Genomic DNA, 22,784 nt, shown 5'->3' on the forward strand with positions numbered 1-22,784 from the left:
GTTGTTAGCTTGTGGCAAATTCAAGTTTTGCTTTCTGGAACTTTCTGGATTTTTAAAAAACATTTTTGATCCATGGATGTGGAACCCACAGATTAGGAGGGCTGACTATATGTCAATTACATCTCAATTAGCAAAAAAAAAAAGAGAGAGAGAAATGCCACCTACCCATCTAAAATCCCCACCAACTATCATCCCTACTTCTAATAGCAGAGGTTATTTTTTTCTATTAAAAAAATACCTTATATAAAAAGTATTCATGCGGTACATACTCTTTTGTGTCTGTTTCTTTTCTCTCAACATTATTTTCTTTTATGTTGCTTTACTTAATTTATTCCCAAAGCTATATAGCATTCCATTGTGTGAATACACCTCAATACTTCAATTTATGAATTTAACATATGGTTAATGGACTTTTTGTTTACTACATTTGGGGTTGGTTATGAACAATAATGATATAAAAAAGCATTTCCGTATGTTTCTTTTGGTGAATACATGTGAATTTTGGGGGGTTTAATTTGAAATTAAATTGCTGTATTCTAAGGCATGTACATGAACAATTTTATTAGATACTATCAAAGACTTTTAGGATTGGTTGTATAAATATGAATTTCCACCATCAATGTATAAGAATTCCAACTGTTCCACATAAATGCCAATATTTGGTATTGTCTGTTTTTATATTTTAACCTATTCTGGTGGGTATCCTTGTTCTTGAGAGACATTAATATATATATTTCTAGATTGGGAATTATTTTCACTAGATTTTAATATATCTTCTACTTATTTTCTCATTTGCTATTTATACTTTTCTGCAAAGCAAGCTGAATTTTTAATGTTTTGTTTTGTTGCTATTGGCTTTATTAACATATTTGGGGGGTTATTTTTCAAATTTGCTCTCACTTATAACGTTCTTTTCAAGATTTGTATTGATTTCTAAATATAGTAAGCATGATTATTTTATATGTGTCTAATAATTCTAATTTCTGAAGTTTATGCAGGTGTTTGTGGCTACTGGTTTTTTGTGTTGGTTCACACATGCAGTGACATGTTTTTGTGAATGCTAAACTACACGTCAGAGAAAAAATTATGTTGGCACTTTTTGAAACCTGAGATGAAGGTACATTCTCCAGAGAACATTTCATTTTCTTCTGTAGGCTCATAGAGGTATCAGTGTATGATCATCTTAAACCAAATTCTCATATAGGCTTTTTGAGCCTGCCTTGACCTGCATACCTGGGATGCAGCATCTCAGTGTGGGTTTTCCTGTGACCATGACTTCTCAGAGATATTTTTTCAATTTCTTCTCCTATTTTATTCATGTAAAAATTGGCTTTCTGGAATTAAATGAGGTGATTTATTTTTTGTTTATTCTTACATTGAGGATGGAATTTGGGGGTCCCATTACATTTAGGGAGGGCATAAAATTTCCCAATTTTGTGGATACTGAGCTTGACTTCTGTCCTCTTTGATCCGTAAAAAAGCCAAATAGGTACCCAAACTTGACAGAATTGGAATACGTCAAATGGTAAAAGCAGTTTCTGTGCCCTCATACCCAGCTTTTCAAAATGTAGGCTTGTCCTCAGAATTTGACCTGGCAGTTCTCCAAAATCACATTACTTCTTCAAAGCCATTAAAAAGTGTGTGTGTTTACATTTATCGTGGTAGAGATTAGCTTGCTGTTCATCAAAACTCTTTCCTCTTCTACTTGGCATATAGCTGGGCTTCTAATATCAGCTTCAGTTTTCTTCTCCCCTAACAAAGCCCTCAAAATGACCTACCTTGGAAGGTAATACCTGCTCTTTTTTCACCCAACACACATTAGCTCATGTACTTACCATGGATCACATGTTCCAAGCACCATTATGTTTGGCTTGACCCATTTCTGGACCCAAATGGTCACGTCTACAATTGGTTCCTGCTCTGGATTCTGATGCTTTGCATTGTTTTCCTAAGTTCTTCTGATTTCCTACTAACTCCCCTATTCTCCCCCAAGGGTTCTTCTATTTTGCTCCAAACATACCATGCAGTGATCAGGGTGCTAACTCAATACCATCTCTCTGTTGCAGGTTAATTGTAAGAAATTATTGCTTTGTTGGCATAGCATCATTTTTAAGAACATGAGCTTTTGATTTATCAATAAAGTAGGTATAAATCATAGGTCCTCACATTCCAGCTGTGTAACCCTGGTCTAGTTAAACTTTCTAAGTCTCTGTTCCCTTGACTACAAAATGGAGGAAATAATATCTTCCCATAGGACTATTATGAGTCCCATAGGACTATTAAGATAATGAAGATATAATCTATGAAAAATACTTACCACAGTGTCTGGAGGATGGCAACACAAAATGAACATGAACTATTATTTTATTTCTGTTGGCTTCTCACTTTTAGATTAGGTTCTGTGTTCCTGGTGGAAGTTTTAAAAAAATGTAACAACAAAGCCATAGAATATTGTTTAGTTCCCTCTGACTTAGATAAATCTAAAATTTATTTAATGATATTGGTTTTCCTGAATATTCTAAATCCGAAGAGTTCAGTCTTTTATCTTTGGAATAAGTGATACTGGAATTCACCAAACCTATAGCTTCTTGAACCAAAGGCAGGACAACACTTGGATATGTAGTGACTATGGTATTAGAGCCAAGGGAGCCTTTACAAAACGTGTGGACTTCTCTGAAAAGCTTTGATCTAACCTCAGTCAACTACTGGCAGAAGTGAATCAAGCCCCATTCAGTTCTGAGCCAAACTTACAAAGGAAGCAGGACAACCATAGGCCTTCTGACCAGTAGGGGGTGTTGAGGATGTGTCTTGCTGCCGTATCTATGTGTTCACTAAGAGCCCATCGTTTCATTGTGCTTCGCTTTATTGCACTTTGCGGATATTGTATTCTTTACAAGTTGAAGGTTTGTGGCAACCCCGCATAACAAATCTTTTGGCTCCGTTTTTCCAACAGCATTTGCTCACTTTCATGTCTCTTTGTCACATTTTGATAATTCTCGTGATATTTCAATTTTTTAAATTATTATTGTGTTTGTCATGGTGAACTGTGCTCAGTGATCTTTGATGTTACTATTGTAATTGTTTTGGGGCACCACCAACTAAGCCCACGTGACGGCTAACTTGACCGGTTGTTGAAATGAAAACAAAGGATATAGACTATCAAGTAAACTTAGTTGATAAAGCAGTAGCAGGGTTTGAGAGGGTTGACTTAAATTTTGAAAGAAGTCCTACTGTGGGTAAAATGCTAACAAACAACAATACATGATACAGAAAAATTCTCGGTGAAAGGAAGAGTCAATGGATGCAGCAAACTTCACTGTGGTCTTATTTTAAGAAACTGCCACGGCCACCCCAGCCTTCTGCATCCCCCACCCTGATCAGTCAGCAGCATCAACATCAAGGCAAGACCCTCCACCAGCAAAAAGATAACTTGCTGAAGCTCAGATGATAGTTAGCCCTTTTTAGCAATAAAGTATTTTTTAATTAAAGTAAGTACTTTTTTAGACACAATGCTATTACACACTTAATAGACTACAGTATAGTGTAAACATAACTTTCATATGCACTGGGGAACCAAAAAATTCATGTGTTCAGCCAGGGACAATTGGCTTAGCAATACCAAGCCAAGTCTTTCTGATCTTTCTAAGCTTGAAGGAAGCCCATGCACATGTACCGCTTTCCAGACCCCCATGAATAACTAGGATCTTATTAAAGTCCTTGTTGGCTGTTCCATTCCCCCAACAATCTTTAAAATTTCTGGCTAGTCCATTGCTGTCTGCAACTATTATCAAGATGTCAGACTAGCTGTGATGTTGGGCTTCCGTGATCACTGGATATTTATAACACTATTATTTTGACAGTGCCCTGGGCATGGACTTTTCCACTTACTGCTCAAAATAAAGTCAACCCCCTCTGCTAACTCTAGTAGAACTTCTGGCCACAGAGCTGGGAGTTAGGTGGGAGCAGCCCCTGATGAAGAAACCACAGACTACCACTGTTCTTACTGAGATTCAGTGGACTTTTTTGAATAAGTATTTCTTAGTTTGTTTTATACTTTGGTCATTTCCCAAAGTTTTAAATGTTTGTTTTTTGGCAATTGTGTCCAGTTTTATTTTTGCTTTTTAAAGAGAAGATTGCCAAGCTCTCTACTCAGCTATTTCCAAGATCTCACCCTCAATTAATTTAATTTTTATTAACTTACATTCATTTTGGCAAGCACAGAGAGCCTGGTTGGCACATACAAGGACCTCAGTAGATTGATTATTATAGAAAAGCAAGAAGTTCTCAGAAAATATTGATAGTAAGGGAGAGAAGCAGAAGAAAAAAACTCCTGGGCTCTAAATCAGGAGAAAAGCATTTATTGTCCTATATTTAGCCCCAATTTTATCAACTGAATCACTTCCTCTTTGGGCTAATATCACAGTCTATAAAATTATGGATTTAGACTAGAGGAAATGAAATACTAGTCCCTCTCTCCTATTTCTGTTGTCCTGGAAGAGTCAGAGATGTGTTCACAGAGTGGTGTTGAAGAAATGACTAGGAGAGAGGGAATAACCAAAACAAAGTTCATCAGCTTAACAGGCCCAGGCGTGGCCATCACAAGAAGAGATGTCTTCCGGAGATGGGTGGACAGAAGTATTTCCCTTTGAACGTCAATCTGTGAGCTTTCCTAAACATAATTGAATGTTTAACTGCTCTGGTTAAAAATTAACCTTGACTTCAGCCTCAGGAGACCAGAAAAGCGAATATTGAGAAAAACCAATTTATTAAACCATCTACCATAAAGTTTCAAAAACAAGCAGATAAGCTAGTTATAGGACAGGTGAGGAGGTGGTCAACAAAAGAACTTCAATGCCTGGGCAAAGGGGAAGAGCTCGCTGCATGAGCATTGCATGTAAGTTTTCTTATTAACGTCTATCATAATGAATATAACCCATTTGCATTGGTAGAGAGCACTTTCTAAAGCACTTTGTTCTCCCTGCATGTGATTTCTATTATTTTTTTAAAATTAAAACAACCCTGGAAGGCAATTGCCTATAATGCTGGACAAAAATAAAGACACTTTTTCAAACTTGCCTATTAGATATTGCAAATAAAAGGGAGTAGAAGGGGTAGAAGCCGATGCGGGGGGGTGGGGGTCGGGGGGCAAGACCTTTGATTTTAATATGAAATTAATGTCAAACCATTCAAATTAAATCAAGGTCATTATGACATAAATAAAACAATGGAGAGTGAGAAAATCCATTATATTTTTCAATTATGTTTTAAAATTTAAAACTATAATGCTCATAATCAAACCAGTAGTATAATACATTGCTCTACATGTTAAAATTTTCTTTGTCCCTTTACCATTCTTGGTATCTGTCTCCGTTTCTATTTTTCTTTGTCTTGATTTTATCCCCAATTGTGTTTCACTGTGACTATCCCTGTGTTTACTGTTTATTCCCATTGAGGCTGTTTTCTGTCCCTTTCTAGATCTCTCTTGACTTACGTCCTTCTTGATATCCTTGTTCATTATCTTCCAACTGATTTTACTTCCCTACCTTCAACAATATCAACTGATATGATATAAAGTATGTTTTTGATAGTATCTACTGTTATTAATTATTAATGTTTGAAATATCCAATCAATGTTTTTAAAGCATTTTAGTTGTTTGCCTCTCCCTGCACACAACTCTTTTATCTCTGTCTCTCAAACTTCCTCTGATTCCACAAAGTATTTGTGGGAGTTTAAACGAATTCACATATTATCATAGGACAATATAAACAAATACAGGAGTATAGATTTTTAAAAAAAAAACTTATAACAAAGCCCAAATCAAGTAGGCTAAAATGAGGACTGAAGGAAATAAGGTGTAGGTATCAAGACAGTTTTTGAAATTTAGATGAAAATTTGTATCCAAGCTTTATGATGAAGAAATACAGAACAAAACATAGTCACTTATGCAAATTATATTAATATTGTTTGTGAAGGTCATGCCTACTTCTTTCTTGAGGGTCTTGATCTTAGGGCAAGAGGAAATCATTTTCCTGGATTTTGATTTATGGACACCAAGTAAGTTAAACCACAAAGTCCTCATCAACTTTCCTCATCACAATAAATTCAATGAAAGATTTCCTCTTACAGTCAGTTTATTGTCCTAACATTATATTTTTAGAATAATGCTAGTTTAGCTCAGCAAAACCAACTGAATGTATGATTTTAATTTAATTCTGTGTGGCCTTTGTGTGTTTGTATGTATGTGTGAGTATGTGTGTGTCTCTATTTTGGGATCAGTAGGAATGGAATGGGGGAGTCAGTGACTGTAAAAAAAAGTTGTTGCCCACTTATATCCACCAAGACATAGACAATCCAGCACCATATTTGTGTGAAAGAACAAATCACCCAAAAGCCTGGAGATGTGCATTTCAATCCTGGTTCCAGCCTCAAAAACTAAGAGCCTGGAGAAAGTACAGCCATCACCTTTTCTAGGCCTCAGTTTCTCCTTCTCTACATGATTGCATGTGATACCATGCCCCTCACTATTTCATGGAGGAGTTTGGGAAATGTGAAGCAATGGAATGTGCCAAAATGTTCAAGCTGTTTTTAAATTGTTTTGAGATATATCCTTAGTTTTCATGTAATAGATTGTCAAAACTCTTTGAATTAACATTCTCTCTGGTTTTAAAATCAGAATAGCACTCTCCTTGTAAGATAGCAAGAAGAATAAAAGTAATAAGGAATAATTTTAAAGATATATATATAAAGATATATAAAGTACCTGCCAGACTCCAGACAAAGAATATACACATATCTTCTTGAAACTTTAGAACTATTAAACAAGGCAAGCAGATGCTCCCAGCATCCTTCTATAGATGTGGCTGGGAGAGAAGTTAGGTGACTGCCCTAAGGTCGCCCAGCATGGAGGTAGCAATGCTAGGATTTGAATCCACATCCTTTGACTTTAAAAATATGCCCATAAATTAGCATATTTCCTTTCATAAGTTAACTTCAGCTTTGGAAGAGCATCTTTTGAATCAGAAATTAAGGCCAAAAAGTGATGAATATCTTACTTGAATTAGAAAGGATATTCTAAAAGTTACAGTTACTGACTGATAATTTAACAATTAGAAGCACTCTACTTTCAAGAGTGTATTAACCATGTTAAAGTTGATTGTGTTTCTTGACACAAATTTCTGTAGTTGTTGCATACATTTGTAACCCATAAAAGTTGATTATTGAGGGCAAGTAGAAGATTCAATGTGTCATAAAGGAGAAAATATAACAAGTGCATTAACAGAAGCTAGTATAATGCAAGCATATTGATCTTATTGGCTTGATACTTCAAAGTAGAATGAAGGCTACTGCACTAAGTAAAAGTTTTAGAGTAGTGGGAAGAAATAGTTGGCTAATTCAGTATCTGGCATTTGTCGATTCATTTACCATCAAAGAAAGATTCGTCATATATCTTCTATGTTCCAAGCCCATCCAAGAGATAAAGCAATACGACAATATAAAATAACACATAGGCAAATCGGGTGCTTATTCATCATCATGAGAAGATTAATCACACCAATTATTTAAAGATCATTGCTAAACAGATGGCAGGAGGCTCAGAGTCCGTGAGAGAGGAACTCTGGGGTTCACATGAGATTGAAAAAGCAGCATTGGTTTCAAATAGGATGAGTTAGCTGATTTTCTTGGATTTTGCTGTGTTTGACATGAAAGCATCTCAATTCAAAATGCCTCCTAATCTTGTCTGTATGAGTCACAGCATTGATACATGTAGCATTTCATGGAACTAAAGACCAAAACAACATCAATTTCTTGGAACTGTGAACCCTAACTTGACAAAATTTATAGCACAATCTCTTTAAGAGAGGCTGATCCATCTCCCAAACTATTTGAAACTTCATTCATTTTTCTTCTGCTTCAGGTTCCTGGATTTTAGCTTTATTTGTCCTGTTACTTGTGGCCGATGTCAAATCTTTAGCAGATTATCAACTATGTGAACCTTGTGGACCCCGAGGACCTCCAGGACCCAGGGGCCCTCCAGGGCTACTTGGTTTAGCAGTTGGAAAAAAAATGCAATTGCTCTCTTAGCCTCTCATAGTTTCTCTTTGACTGCAATGTTCATAGATTCAGTGAAATCTTCCAGGTGATCTGATGAGAATATTGATCATTGAGGTAAGTCATTTCTTGGTAACAAATGACCATGGTCTCTTTTTCTGAACTCTTAAGAGTCATAGAATTCAACTACTAAGACGGCTTCCAACCACCAAGAAATCTGTGTGCTAAACCACCTCTTTAGACACACTGGATGTACAGTCCAAATTGAGACATAGTGTAGAGCACTATGACTCTAGACTAGTGTAGAGCACTCATATTGGTGTCATACAGTGTAGGCGTAAGCCGAGGTTCATACAGTGATACCAGAGTCATGTGGGCAGCAGATATATTGACTACCTGTTTTCTTGTCATCTGCTGAGAGGTATGCTGGACTAAGCTCCCATAGAGATCCCATCAGCTTTGAATACTTGTACTGAACCTCTAAAGCAATGGTTTTGAAATCTGGCTGAGCATCAGAATCACTCAGAGACTTGTTAAACGTGTAGGTTCCTAGTCTCCATCCTCAGAGATTCCTCTAAAGGCCCACAGTGTAGACTGGCCCTGAGTAACTGGGGAACAGGGGTGGGATGGTGTTCCACAACTGGTTCTAATAAACAGGCACATTTGGATACCACTGTTCAAAATTCCCATTTAGTTCTGGCAATAGTATGATCCCTGGATTTGTCTGGGTAACTTCCAATAGTGATCCTCAATACTCAGCCTTATAGTAAAGACATGGCAGAACATGTCTGAAGATCCATTCATATACTAATTCATTCAATTATTCACTTATTGAACATATTTTGAGTGCTAATTTTACAACTGATACTGAGTATGACATTTAGAAAGAAAATTAAGTAAGATGCCTCGTTCCCAGTGTGGATAAGGAGACAGTCACTTAAGGGAAGGATTACAATTCTTTGTGGTAATTCTTTATACCTATGGTAACAATCAATACCAGATGTGGTACAAGGAGATAGAACTTTTCCAAATCTGGAGGAGACAAGAGAGCCTTCTGGAAGTAGTGATGCTTGAGCTAGGCTCTGACCAGTGAGAAGAAGGGTAGGAAGGAAGAAGCAATTCATGTATTAATACTATGCAAAATACAAAACCTTAAATTCTATCATTCTTTTTTCTGTTTATTTTGGGATCTAGGACCCCCAGGTGTAACAGGACCAAGTGGTATACCTGGGGTGCCTGGAGCAGTTGAGAAATGCCCATGTCTACCTCAATCTGCCTTTTCCGTCAAGCTGAGTGGGCATCTCCCAGGACCCTCCCAGACCATTGTCTTCCAGGAAGTTCTGTACAACCGTGAGGGCCACTTTGACCTGGCCACTGGAGTGTTCACCTGCAGCGTTCCTGGTGTGTACCACTTTGGCTTTGACATTGCATTGTTTCAGAATGCTGTCAAGGTGAGTCTCATGTGGAATGGCATCCAGGTCTGGGACAAATGAGCAGAGGCCAAGGACAGCCGTGAGCAAGCTTCAGGAAGTTCCATCTTGCAGCTGGAGAAAGGGGACAGGGTCTGGCTGGAGTCTAAGCTGGACAAAGAAGAATCTGAAAAAGGAACTACTCACACTGTGTTTTATGGGTTTTTGCTCAGTGGAAATTAGGACAGCTAGGGGTAACTGCATGATTCTCTCCCTCATGTAACACTGAATTTAAGAAAAGAAGCCTTCTACTCTTCTCATTCCACATAGTTCTTCTAGGATGAAGAGCTCACAAAATCAGTAATGACCAAGTTGAACAAAATGAATGTATTACCAATCGCTGAAACCAATGAAGACTCATGGTTCATCAATTTGTCAATAATTTCTTATTTGTGATTCCCAAAATTCAAGATCCTAGGTGGCAAAAATGTGGGGAGGGGCATCCCTGGCAGTCCAGTGGTTAAGACTTCACCTTCCAATGCAGGGGGTGCGGGTTCGATCCCTGGTCGGGGAGCTAAGTTCCCACATGCCTCCTGGCCAAAATGAAAACATAAAACAGAAGCAATATTGGGACAAATTCAATAAGACTTTAAAAAAATGGTCCACATCAAATAAAAAATCTTTTAAAAAATGTGGGGAAAAAAAGAGTGAGGTAGGAAGCTGCCCAGCCATGTTGTTGTTAAATATACCGGGAAAACCCCCATTCAGCTCCTTTTTGAAGCCTGCCCCGCCCCCTCACCCCCAGAGGACAAAAACCTTGCTCAAACTCTCAAATCTATTCTAGAATTAAGGATATAACTATAGAAGTAAATATCTCTGGCAGAGATGTCAAGTTTGCTTAAAAGACCAAATGAAGACGCTCCTCATCAGATGAGTCTCCGAAAGCGTAACTGGTTGGGTGATAGAGGTGAGGGAATTTCTGTGGCTTCAGAGTTTTCAGATTAATTATTAATTTACTTCAGGCTGCTACTTACCCAATATCCCTTCTTCTACCAATTTCTATTCTAGCTAAATTCGTTTGCATTGCCTCAACGAACCCAGTTAAAAAATGTAATTTGACCAGCTTCTATAACATTCAGGGTGGCCATAAGAAACACCATCCTTTCTGGTGAGATGTAAGCGCATGGTACTTGCAAGTGTTGTATTTAAAAGGGAAAAGACTCAACTGGCTTATGTCTTTGGCCCTTGGCCTCTGCCCTTTGCTTTCTCCATTTCTGCTCTGAAGAGTGAAGATGCAGGTCTTACAGCTGCAACAGCCATCCTGCGGGCATCAAATCAAAGCCCCATATTCCGTGGTGGAGCAGGAGGATAAAAGTAACCACATTTTTTGTACACTGACATGAGAATCTAAGCCAACTTCATACTACTGATGACCAGACTCCTAAAAAAATATTGGTGGGTTTTGTTTCTTTATTATTGAATTATAACTTAAATATAGTAAAATGCAGAAATCTAAAGTACACAGCTTGATTAATTTTGTATGCATACAGACATGGACCCACCATCCAGATTGATGCATAGAACATTTCTATCATCCCAGAAGTCTCCTTTGTGCCCTTCCGGTCCACAACCACATCTGCAGCATTGAATCTATTATTCTGACTTTCAGCATCATTTATCAGTTATCTTTGCCTATTCCTGTACTTTATATGAGTGATATAATCCAATATAAAATCTTTTGTGTCTAGTCTTTTTTCACTCATCATAATGCCTGTGAAATCCATCCACACTGTGGTAACAGTAGTGAAGTATTTCATTGAATGGAAATGGACAGTATTCCATTATAAATATGCCACCATTTATTTATTTACTCTTCTGCTGATGGATAGTAGCGTGACTTTGTAATTGACCTTTTCACTCAATATAATGAACTTAAGATCCATCTAATAAAGAGAAAAATCACAGACTCAGAATGGTATCACTTGCACTAAAGCCCATGATACCAAACCTAGATTTAATACCTAACCTAATTGTAGTTTCAACCTTCCTCAAAAATGTAATCTTAATCAGCCAGTTTGGAATTTTCTGGTCAGTACCAATGAGGTAACCTGTCACGTTGGCTCTCTCCATCCTCCAAAGGAAGAAGAGTCAATTGGCATGATAACATCCTCACCATTTCCTTCCCCCCAAAAAGATGTCGTGGCCCAAAATAACCCTTTCCATTCCTTTGCTAATGACTTCCTTGCCCCACTCTCCTTTCTAAACCTTCTACTTTGTACCTCTCCTTGGAGCACCCTTCTAATTGCTAGATGGGCTGCTACCCAATTCAGGAATCACCTAACAAAGCCAATTATATCTTCAAATTTACTAGATTGAATTTTTTTTTAACACATTGAAGCTGCTCTGAATATCAACAATTTTTTTCTTTTTGGTTGTTCACTAGTATTCCATTATATGATGTATCACAGTTTGTTCCTCCATTCACTCATTGAAGTCCATTTGGTTTGTTTCCAGTTTGGTGCTATAACAAATAAAACTATTAGAAACATTTATGCATAGGTTTTTGCAGAACCATACATTTTCATTTCTCTAGGATAAATACCCAGGAATGGGATTGCTGGTTGTAGTTTTTAGCATACATATCCTATACATGTCTTGTTAGACTTTTACACAAGTATTTCATTTCTTCAGAGCCATAATACATGGTATTGTGTTTTTCATTTCTATTTCCAATGGTTCACTGCTAGTATACAGAAATATGATTGATTTTTTTGTGTGTTGACCTTGTATCCTGTAACCTTGCATAACTCACTGATTAGTGCTAGGAGTTTCTTTTGTAGATTCCTTGAAATTTTTTTTTTTAACATCTGTATTGGAGTATAATTGCTCTACAATGGTTGTTAGTTTCTGCTTTATAACAAAATGAATCAGCTATACATATACATATATCCCCATATCTCCTCCCTCTTGCATCTCCTTCCCACCCTCCCTATCCCATTCCTCTAGGTGGACACAAAGCACTGAGCTGATCTCCCTGTGCTATGCGGCTGCTTCCCACTAGCTATCTATTTTACATTTGGTAGTGTGTATATGTCCATACCACTCTCTCACTTCGTCCCAGCTTACCCTTCCCCCTCCCCGTGTCCTCAAGTCCATTCTCTATGTCTGTGTCTTTATTCCTGTCCTGCCCCTAGGTTCTTCAGAACCATATATATATATTTTTTAGATTCCATATATATGTGTTAGCATACGGTATTTGTTTTTCTCTTTCTGACTTACTTCACTCTGTATGACAGATTCTAGGTCCATCCATCTCACTACAAATAACTCAATTTCATTTCTTTCTTTCTCCACAGATAACATTTAAATTGGTATACTCTTTACTGTGGCATAATTACTCTGTGCTCACCCATAATTAACACTGGAATACTGGTGAGTTTCCTGCAAATTCAAGGGCAAAATGGTATCGTAGAAAACAATTTAGAATAAGGTATTAGGAGCTTTTCCCTCAATTCTGAGAACTTATTCTGCCATCTCATCCTCACTGGAAACTATTCACCAATTTGATCCTGCATCAGTGATTCCTCTACCTGATTGTGCATCAAAATCATCTGTGGACGTTGTTTAATTTTCAGGGTCCTGGATTCATCCCCTTGAAATTCCAATTCAGGTGGTCACTGCATTATTAGCTAAGACACTCTCATGCACAGTCCAGCTGGGGAGACATTGCTCTAACAGCCCCTTTTATCTCTGGAATAATACAATTCCTAGATCTCCTTGTGTCATTGTTTCCCAAGAGTAATCCTTACTTGGTGTTTGTGATAATAAAGACATGATCACACCTATGAAATGAATTGAAAGGGCAATTCAAACAATCATTTATTTAATCATTGCTTCCAAAAATATACTATGCTTATCAACTCGACACTGGATACCATATAATGGCGCTTTAGGAACAAAATTAAGTAGGGCACTGGCTCTTCATCTAATTAAGGAAACAAAATAGGTACATAATGGGAGAGATTACTATTCAGTGTAGCAAATGCTACAATCAAAGTAAACACTGGATTCTGCTACTGTAATGGCAGAGAGGAAAGACTTCCTGGGAAAAGTGATGCATAAGATGATCTTTGAAGGGCAAGTGTTAAGCTAGTGGGGGGGGTAGTGTGGAAAGAAATTTATGGGCTGTGAAATGCATGAACTTCAAATCTCCTCTATCCTCCTTCTGTTTACCTTGGCCTTACCCCAAGGCCCTCCAGGACCATGAGGAATTCCTGGGATTCCTGGAGACATTAAGAATTGTTCATCTCCCCCCAAATCTGCCTTTGCATTGAAGGTGAGTGATCCCCTCCCAGCCCCCTCCCAGCCCATTGTCTTCAAGGAAGCCCTGCATAAGGATCAGGACCGCTTCAATCTTACCACTGGAGTGTTCACCTGCACCGTCCCAGGCGTGAACCACTTTGGCTTTGACATTGAGCTGTTCCAGCATGCTATGAAGTTAGGGCTCATGTAGAATGGCACCCAAGTCCTGGAGAAGGAAGCCCAGGCCAAGGACAATTATAGGCATGTTTCTGGAAATGTCATCTTGCAGCTGACGATGGGAGACAGAGTCTGGCTGGAATCCAAGCTAGACACAGCAGAGAGTGAGAAAGGACTGATTGAAAGTATGTTCTTTGGGTATTTGCTCTATGGAAATTACACTGGCTAAGGGGTAACAGCACACTTAAATTCCTCAAGTGGTCCTAAATTTCACAGCAAACTTCCCTTCCCCCCTGGATATTTTTCAGTGACCATTGAATGAATAACATTAAGAATGCCAATTTACCTATGTCAAAGTAACCCTAAAAAACAGTCAAGATTAATTATCCATTAATTAGTCAACAGTTTCTTATTGAAAGCCAATCAAATTTCATGTATTCTGCTATATCCAAGGAACTTCAGGGAGAGCGTATGTCAGGAAATCAGAGCTGGTGGAGGCTGGGGGAACCAGGAAAGTCCTCATGCCTTTTCTTGAGTATGTGTGAACATTTTTCACCAGAGGAAAAAATAGTCTTGATCACAGCCCCCAACACCACTTCAATTTCACAATTTATAGTATAGCTAGGAAAGCAAAAATCCCTGAGAGATGAAGAAAATTTGCTTAAAGTCACACTAAGCAGTGAATACAAACTACCAAGTACATATTTTGCATTTGATGCATAGTGCGTACGTTGATGATGGTTTGATCAAGGAACGAGGGTACGGATTGAGGGAACAATTTCTGCTGCTTAATACTTTGCAGAAAGAGAAAAACAAATATCGTATACTAACGCATACAGGTAGAACCTAGAAAAATGGTACAGATGAACCGGTTTGCAAGGCAGAAATAGAGACACAGATGTAGAGAACAAACGTATGGACACCAAGGGGGGAAAGCGGTTGGAGGTTTGGTGGTGGTGGGATGAATTGGGAGATTGGGATTGACATATATATACTAATATGTATAAAATATATAACTAATAAGAACCTGCTGTATAAAAAATAAATTAAATTTAAAAAAAAACTTTTCAGACCCTGCTAGTTGCCTATGCAGTACCCACTCTACCACTCCTTGTTTAATTTATTTCTAACAGAGCTCAAACTTTGGGCTGTCAATGAACCTAGTTAAGGGCAGGATCTTCAGCCTCTTTGCAAAGCATGGGTGGCATGTGATACCATCTGAAGAATGAAATGTAATCAGGTGGGGCTTCCTGGGTGATTCTTTAAAAGGCAAATCCTCAAGTGACTTGTTTCTTTGTATTTTTATCCTTTGCCCTCTATTCTTCCCTCTTCACCCATCAATCCCCCTCCCCCACCCCAAGAAGATGCAATGCCTGGGGCAGAAGCAGCCATTTTGCAAACTTGAGAACAAAAGACACATATGCTAAGCAGGCTGAGGGAGTAGGATAGAAGCAGATCAGGTCCTTAATAATTTCCTTGCACAGCCACACCAGACCTACATATGAGAATAATAACCACTGAGTTTATTAAGCAAGTGTAGACTGGTTTCTGTTAGATGTAAGCAAATGCAACCCTGATATACTTGTTCTTTTCCTTCACAGACTTGCTCTCTCCTAGAGTTTTTGCCTACCCCCCACTCCCCTTACTCTTTCCCCTTTTTCTTCCATCATCTATCAAACATCTATGTTTAATATGCTAAGAAACTATCTTTAACCTTGAAGGTCCCAATCTAGTTCATACACAGACATGAGAGCTAGTCACAGCTCTGTAATGTGTTACCAGAGGAGATCAGAGATCAGTGATACACCCAGAGGCTTCCTCAGGGGTCGCTGTACCAAGGTATCCAAAACTGAGTTCATGGCTGCTTCTTCCTCCAACACCTCATGTATTTCCATTGTTTTCTTTCCCCATGAACAGCATTACCAACCACTGACTGATGCCACCCACCTCCCTCTTGTCACCTCCCCAATCCAATCTGTCACCGAGCCAAATCAATTCACATTTTTACATTCCCACAAGCAATACCATCATCTTCACCTGTCACCGTGCTAACTGATGGACCAGTCCTCCACTCTGTGCCTCTTTGATTGGATTTATCCCATCCCAGCAGCCAATGCTCATTGCACAAAAGAAAATGTTATCATATTAATCCCTTATTAAAATCATTTCATGGTTTCTCATTTTTCTTAGGATAAAAATTAAATAGTTATTGCATATTTGAAAATTGCAAAGAGAGTAAATCCTAAAAGTTCTTGTCACAAGAAAACAAATTCTGTACCTATGTATGATAACAGATGTTAAGTAGACTTATTGTGGTGATCATTTCACAATATATATACAAATATTGAAGCATTATGTTGTACACCTGAACATAATATAATGTTGTATGCCAATTATACCTCAATAAAAAATAAATTATTCATATGGTTTACTTTATACCTCTTCATCTTTTTTCCCTACCACAGCTTTCCTTACTGGCTGGTTTCCAGGTACATTGAGTTTTTAGTCCCTCAAATAATGTATGGTCCCTGGACCACACTGCCACAGGGCATTTGCACTGGTTCATCCCTCTGCCTAGGTCGCTTATCTCCATAACCACCAATACTTTTTGTGCCCAGTCAGATTTCAGAAATACCTTCTCGAGAAAGGAATGGATAATAAAGTAACTGGCCAAGTGCCCCTTTCATGCATTCTTACATTATGACCTTCTTCTTACCTGTTTGTAGCAATGGCCACAGCTTTATTTTTACATTTTAAAAATTCTCAGATTAACATCTCTCTCCTCTGCTAAACTGTAAGTTGCATGATATCAAAAACTCTATCTTTTATTTTGGTCTTTACTGTAACCTCAAAATCCCACATATGTCTAGCACATTCTAGGTGCTCAATAATTTTTGAAACAATGACAGCAGAGGAACACTTAGCATAGTTATTAGGACATGGTAAGTTTAACCTGCTATAATCAGATTTATTATTTTGTTGTTACTAGAAATTGGCTTTGTTCCAATCATAACCTGTTTTATATGTATTAAGTACTTACTCTGCTCCAAGCACTTCACTTACCTGCTGTGTCTTAATTTACCTGGTGCTTTACAATACCTAGGAATATTCGAAAGGAGCCATATCATTTTGCCAATATTTTTGAGTTATTTATGAAAAATTTCAAGGCAGATAGAAAGAATATATTTTAAAAGTTTTAGTTGTTTCTGAATATGAAATCTCTGCTAATGGTAAAGAACAGCAGGAAGGCACTTTATCCTTCCCAAACTCTTTTTTTTTTTAATTTATTTATTTATTTTTATATTTATTTTTGGCTGTGTTGGGTCTTCGTTTGCTATGCGAGGGCTTTCTCTAGTTGTGGCAAGGGGGGGCCACTCTTCATCGCGGTGCGCGGGCCTCTCACTATCGCGGCCTCTCTTGTTGCGGAGCACAGGCTCCAGACGCACAGGCTCAGTAGTTGTGGCTCACGGGCCCAGTTGCTCCGCGGCATGTGGAATCTTCCCAGACCAGGGGTCGAACCCGTGTCCCCTGCATTGGCAGGCAGATTCTCAACCGCTGCGCCACCAGGGAAGCCCCCCAAACTCTTTTAATATACATTTTCCCACTCAATTTTCCACCATCTTTAGAAGGCATTTTTATTGCTATATAGGTATGAAAAGAAACATAAAGCGCAAAACTGACTCTTGCTACTTCTGACTTCTATTGTGTGTGTGTGTGTGTGTGTGTGTGTGTGTGCATGCACGCATGCATGTCCACATACACACATGCGTGTGTTTTGTAGCCAAGGCATGAGGGGAGGAATAACCTCTCCCATGAGTGGGAAAGAAACACATATCTACTATGGATTTCTATTTACTAGAGAGAGAGAGGAAGGAAAGATTAAACACCACCCAGAATGAATGATCTTTTGTTTAAACACTAACAGGCTTCTAGAGTATGGAAATGTTGACCAGGCCGCACATCTCTGCTAAAAGTTTACTTTCAATGTAATAGAAAGTGTACACATCATTTGTCTCACAAGAAATATGGATGTACATGATTTTAGTGGTCTGGGCAGCTAAGTTTGCCTCACTGTTCCCTGGAGCTGCAGCTGTAGGCCACTTTTGTCCCATTTGGATGAACGGCTGGTGAACCAAGGTGTCAAAAGTTCAGAGGAGGTTTGTTCCTAATCATACTCCTAACCCCTACTTTCAGAAATGTTGCCAGAAAATAGTCCAGTTACACTCTCAACTTTCTAGCACTTACTGTTATACCATCTGTAGTTATTTATGAATCAGTATATTAGAGTTAGCTGTAGTACCTTATAGTTCCAGATTTTAATAACACATATACAAACTAACTGACAAATTGCAACAATCGTACAGAAACATATACATAATCCTAAAACACACACAATGCGTGTGAATATATATGTAATAAAATTTTATATACATATATAAAATTTTATATGTAAATAAAATATATATAAATTTTATTTACATATAAAATTTTATTTGTATATAATTTTATTTATATATTTTCTTTATTTAGTTAATACTCATAAGCTTTCCTCTTTAGAAATCAATCTTGGGGTACCCCCTAATTAATTTCCAAGTACATAGACTGCTTCAATAAATCCTTAGATGTGAAAAGATAGACTTCCAGCCAAAAAGTAAGTGGGTCTGTATATAACAAAAGAAGGGGAGTTGATCAGTGTAAAACTGTGAAAAGAGAAAGGGTCTGAAACTACAGCAACAACTTTGAAGAACATGGGAGGTTAAGATTTGATTCCACTTAACTTGTTTGATGGGCTATGATGTAAAACTCTTCCATCTAACGTCTTACCGTAAAGTCTGCTACTGTATATAACTTAATTGACTGTCAGGGTAAAAATCAAAGAAAAAGACCTGAAGTTTATGCCATGGGAACTATAAAAACTTGATAAAAATATGAAAATTACACTGGAAAGCATACAAAATAAGACAGTAGATGGAAAAGCATATATGCTCAAAAAACTCACCCTGCAAAGGGTAGAATTTGCGATTTTGTACCTTTCTGGCCTAGCATGCTCCCCAACCCACCCCCCACCCCAATCTCTTATGGCCAAAAACAGCAGAGGAGTCTATAGACTTACCACCCATGCAAGGTGTCAGGAAAAAAAGTTCAGACCTGGAAAATCACCTGGAAATTTAAAGGAGGAAATGTTAGCAGCTAGAGAGTCTTGGAAGGAGTTAGACCCAAGATCTGAGTATGAACTCTAAGCAAAACCCTGGCTGAGAATTACATATGCATGAGAGGCAACAGAGGGCCTCGTGGAAAAGCAGGCAGAGGCAAGAAAGAAACCTGCTCTTGAAAGACACAGTAGCCCAGGACAAGACCTGTGATTTTCTGCCTTTTAAACTGAATGCATTTCACAATAATGCACAGCTTGGGCAAAAGAACACTGAAGCCTTGTGGCCTTAAGGTGACAGAGGGTAGAGCCAACCATGTAGCTGGAAAACAGGGGGTTATCCCTACAAACAAAATAAGCACAGAGTGGGCCCAATGTCTCTCTATAACGTCTACCTAGATATTTGGCTGATCGCCAAATTACCCAGGCACAGGGGGAATCCCACAGAGGTTGGTTTAAAAAAAAAAAAATCAAGAGTTAGAAACTCCAGAAAGAGAGCAGAGATATGAGCCGGGTATATATTTGCAGTTTGAGTTCAGACATGTTAACTGCCTAATAGAACAAAAAATAACAATCCTCAGAACAACTTAATAAAATCCAGAGTCTCAACAATGTATTATCTATGATATCTAATTTTCAAGCAAAAAAATTACAAGAAACAGAAACATGTACCCATTTTCAGAGGAGAAAAAAAGTAGAGATTGACTTCAACCAGGCCCAGACATTGAAATTAACAGACTTAAAACATATATTTTTAAAATAAGGGAAGTCTGTTCAAAAATGAAGGAAATACTTGTTTAGAGAGGGAATTGCAATAGAAAAATAAAAATTATAGTCAGAAAGGAAATTTGAGAGCTGAAAAAAAAATACTGAAGCCAAAATTCACTAGATTGGCTCAAAAGCAGATTGGAGCTGGCAGGGGAAAGGATCAGTGAATAAAGATCAACAGAATTACCCAATCCAAAGAACAGAATGAGCAAATATTGAAGGAAAACGAGCAAACCCTCAGTGACCCTTGGAACAATATTATGTGATTCAGCATAAGTGTAGCCCACCAAGCTACTAGGAGGTTGCTTTGAAATGTAAATGGTATAATATTAATTCTTATAAAATGTCTGCTCTATAATATGCATTTCGACAAGTTTTGAGTTTCCATCAGCCTTTCTAGGATGTAGGTTTATTTTTTGAAAGCCCATTTAGCAAAATGGCCAGTCATTAAATAACTCATTTACTGAATTGACTTTTGGAAAATTGACTTCTGGTAAATTAGTCTGCCTAATATTTTTTCACCTGGCTAACCTGTTATGAGGTCACCTGCTGTCTTAATGAAAGGTTGAGCTTGGCTTACAGATACCTACAATGCTTGAGTAAAACATAATCAGGATGGGAAATCTTATTTTTTATATATATCACCATTCCTTATTTGAAAGACAGATTGTATCTTTTTCTATTACACATGGAAAATTAGCTAAGGGGTCGAAACTATTCTCCTCCCATTTCAAAGTACTAGTGTACAGATAAACAGAAGTTGGAGAGAATATTTCAAAAAACTATAAGGAAAAAAAAAAAAAAAACTATAAGGAAGTTGCTCCAAAGCACACAAGAAGGGAGCTGATGCAACATTAAGGGCTGCATTGCTCCAAGTCTCTCTTCAACAGTCTTTTAAAATCTCAGTGATCCTGGATCCCAAGGAAAAAAGAAGATCTTATTCAGTCCCCAATCCAGGGCCTGCTTTGTTTTCTACCCCAACAGTAATTTCTCCCCAGGATGAATATCAGTGGGAATATCCCTTACATTTTAAGGAAAATTCTACCATTAATCAAGCGTGGTATGATCAGTCCCCAAAATCTCAAGAAGGTGTTCACAGTATCTGCATTAATCTATTTCCAAATCTGAATTCTTTGTTCTTAAATAACACTTTTTGTGGGATTCCACTGTTGGCTTTCTTTTTCCTCAGCCCAGTCCCGTTCCCTATAATGTACTTTTTACAGGCATGATGTAAAGATATAATTAGCGCTGCATGTTCAATCCTGGAAAAGAACTCACATATTTCATAAAAATAAATAATAAATTAGTAAGGAGAAGGCTATCTTACTCTGAAAGTACCTAGTTTTGCTAGTATACTAATTTGCCTTGAAAATATTCCCCACCATCAAATTTTGATACATCTTTGGTCATATATTATATCCTTACTGTTAATACCATAAAGGAAATCTCCTGGTTCCTATTTAACTACACCCTATCCACTAGGGTGTTGTATTCCATACTTTCTGAGGTACTCAACTCTTTCCAATATTCTGGATTATAAGGAAGCATTTGTTAACTAAGGAAAGAATGCTCAAGGAAGAGGGAATAGCCCAGTGAGAATTGTCTTAGGGCAGGAGCACATTTTTCATGGTTGAGGAACAGCAAGGGATTCACTCTTTCTGAGGTGGAATCAATGAGGAAGAGAGCAATAGAGGCTGCAGTCAAAGTTAGCATGGAGTTGGGGTGGTGGATGGACGTGGACAGATCATATATAGCCTCATAGACAAATGGAAGGTCTTTGATGTTCACTGAAAAAGATGAGAAGCTAGTCAAGTTTAAGTGGAAGAGTTCCATGATCTTAATTCTATTTTTAAATGATCACTCATACCATGATGGACTTAGACTGGGAGGGGGGTTGATATAGAGCCAGGCATACGAATTTGGGGGCTATTGCCATGATTCCATCCAAAAGTAATGGTGGATTACATCAAGCTACTAGGAGTTGAGTTTTTTTGTTTTTTTTTTTTAAGTTTGGATTTGGAATATATTTTGAAGGAAAAACTAGCAAGATGTCCTAACAAACTGGATGTGGTGTGTGAAGCAAAAAGAAGATTCCAGAATGGCTGCAAGGTTTTGTGCTAGGAATCTAGAAGGACAAAACTGCCACATGCATCCATGGGAGAACTGTGGGGAAAGTAGATGTGTAGGGTAGGTCAAGAGCTTGGGCTGGGCATGTTAGGTCTGAGATGTTGTGAAGAAAGGATGGGGAGGGATAAATTGGGAGATTGGGACTGCCGTATACACACTACTATATATAAAATAGATAACTAATAAGAACCTCCTGTTTAGCACAGGGAACTCTCCTCAATACTCTGTAATGACCTATATGGGAAAAGAATCTAAAAAAGAGTGGAGATATGTATATGTATAACTGATTCACTTTGCTGTACAGCAGAAACTAACACAACACTGTAAGTCAACTATACGCCAATAAAAATTAATTTAAAAAAATAAAAAATAATACAAATAAATGTATATGCAAAACAGAAACAGACTGACATATAGAAAAACATGTGGTTACCAAAGAGAAGGAAGGGGGGAGGGGCAATTTAGGGGTAAGGGATTAACGGATACAAACTACTATGAATAAAATAGATAAGCAACAAGGGTATATTGTACAGCACAGAGAATTATAGCCACTATCTTGTAACAACTTTTAATGGAGTATAATCTGTAAAAATACTGAAACACTATGCTGTACACCCAAAACTAATATTGCAAGTCAGCTATACTTCAATTTTAAAAGTTTCAAAAATAAAAAGAAAAGATGAATAGTTGGTGTGACATTCGATTCTCACCTTTTTGGGATGCTCAAAGAAATCTGTAAACATAACCAACCAGACCGCCTTCTAAACCTTGACTGATGGAATTTACTAGTTGGAAGATAAAT

At 37.8% G+C, this 22,784-nt stretch overlaps 1 protein-coding gene across 1 annotated transcript; it reads left to right on the top strand.

Annotated features, from left to right (window-relative positions):
• Positions 1–973: 973 nt before the first annotated feature.
• Positions 974–12,894, top strand: LOC309609391 (protein HP-25 homolog 1-like). The gene is given in 4 exon segments (XM_082350811.1): positions 974–4,894; positions 7,917–8,052; positions 9,243–9,540; positions 9,544–12,894. Coding segments are annotated over 4 exon segments (636 nt in total). The 5' UTR covers positions 974–4,851; the 3' UTR covers positions 9,703–12,894.
• Positions 12,895–22,784: the final 9,890 nt, after the last annotated feature.

Source organism: Balaenoptera borealis (assembly GCF_965194805.1).
Source record: "Balaenoptera borealis genome assembly, chromosome: 13".
Classification (NCBI taxonomy): domain Eukaryota; kingdom Metazoa; phylum Chordata; class Mammalia; order Artiodactyla; family Balaenopteridae; genus Balaenoptera; species Balaenoptera borealis.